Source organism: Cicer arietinum, chromosome 2 (genome assembly GCF_000331145.2).
Source record: "Cicer arietinum cultivar CDC Frontier isolate Library 1 chromosome 2, Cicar.CDCFrontier_v2.0, whole genome shotgun sequence".
Classification (NCBI taxonomy): Eukaryota; Viridiplantae; Streptophyta; class Magnoliopsida; order Fabales; family Fabaceae; genus Cicer; species Cicer arietinum.
Window position 1 is genome coordinate 29,637,571 of NC_021161.2, and position 2,199 is coordinate 29,639,769.

Sequence of the window (2,199 nt, forward strand, 5' to 3'; positions counted from 1 at the left end):
GAAAAGAATAAGCATAGGGAGGACCTAAATGTTAATCCAATGAAACCAATGAACTTAATAGATGCACAAGATTGGTTAAAAACCCTAATTGGACAACAATAAGACTAGGGAGGACAAAAATCACCTAAATGTTAATCCAATGACACAAATGAACTTATTGGATGCACAAGATTGGTTAAAAAACCTAATTGGACTAGAATAAGCCTAGAGAGGACGAAAATAACCTAAATGTTAATCCAATAACACAAACGCACCTATTGATTGCACAAGATTAGTTAAAACTCCTAATTGGACTAGAATAAGCCTAGGGATGACGAAAATGAGCTAAATGTTAATCAATTGACACAAACACACCTATTGGATGCACAAGATTGGTTAAAAACCCTAATTGGACTATAATGAGCCTAGGGAGGAAGAAAATGACCTAAATGTTAATCCCATGACACAAAGGAACTTATTAGAGGCACAAGATTGGTAAAAAAAACCCTAATTGGACTAGAATAAGACTACGGAGGACAAAAATGACCTAAATGTTAATCTAATAACACAAACGCACCTATTGGATGCACAAGATTGATTAAAAATCCTAGTTGGACTAGAATATGCCTAGGGATGACGAAAATGACCTAAATGTTAATCAATTGACACAAACACACCTATTAGGTCCCCAATCTAAATTGGGTCCTAGGAGGTCAGTTTCGAAACTTTTGTGTCTTTGCTATCCAAATTTGTTTCCATCCTTTGTTGGCTAGTTTTTTTTAGTTTGCAACTAGAAACAAAATGTCCCTTTCTGCAACAGAAATGACATGAACTAGCAAAGAATGAACGTTGATTTGATCTAGTAAAGATGTCATACATATTCCTTGAAATAACAGATTTCTGACTATGTTTGACATTTCTGGTTTGCGTATAACCAATACCACATCTAGTGTTATTCCTTTTAACATGCATATTTGGTTTATATCCTAGACCAGATTTTACATTAACATGTCTCTGGTTGCCAAGTATGACATTCAGTTTATCTTTACTACTAGTGAACTTCAATAAATCAGATTTTAATGATGCAACATTTTTTTCAAGTTCAATGCATCTTGCAGATTTGTCATGTGAATCCTTTTTCAGTTGTTCATACAAATCCTCAATTTCCTTATGATCATTTTTCATTTGTTCAAGCATTTTCTTTGTACTCAGCAACTGTTTAATAGAATTCACATACTCATCATGCAGTTCATTGAAAGCTTCTTGTAGTTCATCATAAGATGGATTAGATAGAGAATTTACCTCACTTTCAGATTCCGAGTCTGTGTTTGCCATAAGACATAGATTTGCTTCTTCTTCTTCTGAAGAGGCAGAGGATTCTTCGTTGTCATTCCATGCAATATATGCTTTTTTGGTTTTGGGATTTGGTTCCTTGCCTTTAGTTTTTGTAGCTCTATTTTTGTTTTGCAACTTGTAACACTCAGACTTTATGTGACCTGTTTTACCACACTCATAACAGGTGATTGTCTTGATGTCACTAGTTTTAGAACTTGATGGCTTTCTGAACTTGTTGTCTTTCTTTTTTAGAAATTTTTTAAACTTTTTGACAAGTAAACCAATCTCAGGCTCTTCGTCAGTCTCACTACTTGACTCATCTGAGCAGCTTTCTTGTTCAAACTTTGATTGGTGTGTTTGGGCTTTCAAAGACAGTCCTTTTCTTTTCCTGTCAGTCTGTTCAGCTTCACTCAGTCTATGAAGCTCCATCTCGTGCTCTCTCAGTTTTCCAAACAGTGTTGCAATAGACAGGCTGCTAAAATCTTTTGATTCTGCAATGGCAGTAATCTTTGGCTGCCATTCTCTAGTTAAGCACCTCATCACTTTGCCGATTTGCTGATCATTGTCAATCTCTTTACCTAGAGCATTTAGGTTGTTGACTATGTGAGTAAATCTTGTCTGCATGTCATTAATGGATTCATCTTTCTTCATGCTAAACAATTCGTACTCATGCATGAGAGTATTTGTTCTGGCCCTTTTTACATCTGTAGTTCCTTCATGTGTCTGTTGAAGAGTGTCCCACATCTCTTTAGCAGTCTTGCAGTTTGAGACCTTGAAAAATTCATCAGCTGATAATGCAGAGGTTATTATGTTCTTAGCCTTAGCATTATATCCTACTTTCTTCTTATCATCCTCAGACCAGTCAGATATGGGCTTAGGGATTAG

General features: G+C 35.6%; 1 protein-coding gene across 1 annotated transcript; it reads right to left on the reverse strand.

Moving 5' to 3' along the window:
- Positions 1-758: 758 nt before the first annotated feature.
- Positions 759-2,058, reverse strand: LOC140919405 (uncharacterized). The gene is made up of 2 exons (XM_073365414.1): positions 1,596-2,058; positions 759-790 (listed from the first exon to the last, which is right to left on the reverse strand). The coding sequence occupies exons 1-2, from the start codon at positions 2,056-2,058 to the stop codon at positions 759-761; spliced, it is 495 nt and encodes a 164-aa protein (XP_073221515.1).
- Between the last annotated feature and the right edge of the window lie 141 nt (positions 2,059-2,199).

Bases quoted from the DNA above. Each gene is read 5' to 3' on its own strand.
- LOC140919405 (XM_073365414.1), bottom strand. From the start codon at position 2,058: ATGTGGGACACTCTTCAACAGACACATGAAGGAACTACAGATGTAAAA. The intron at 791-1,595 runs GTTTACTTGTCA...TTTCTGTTGCAG, and splicing joins TGACGAAGAGCCTGAGATTG to AAAGGGACATTTTGTTTCTA.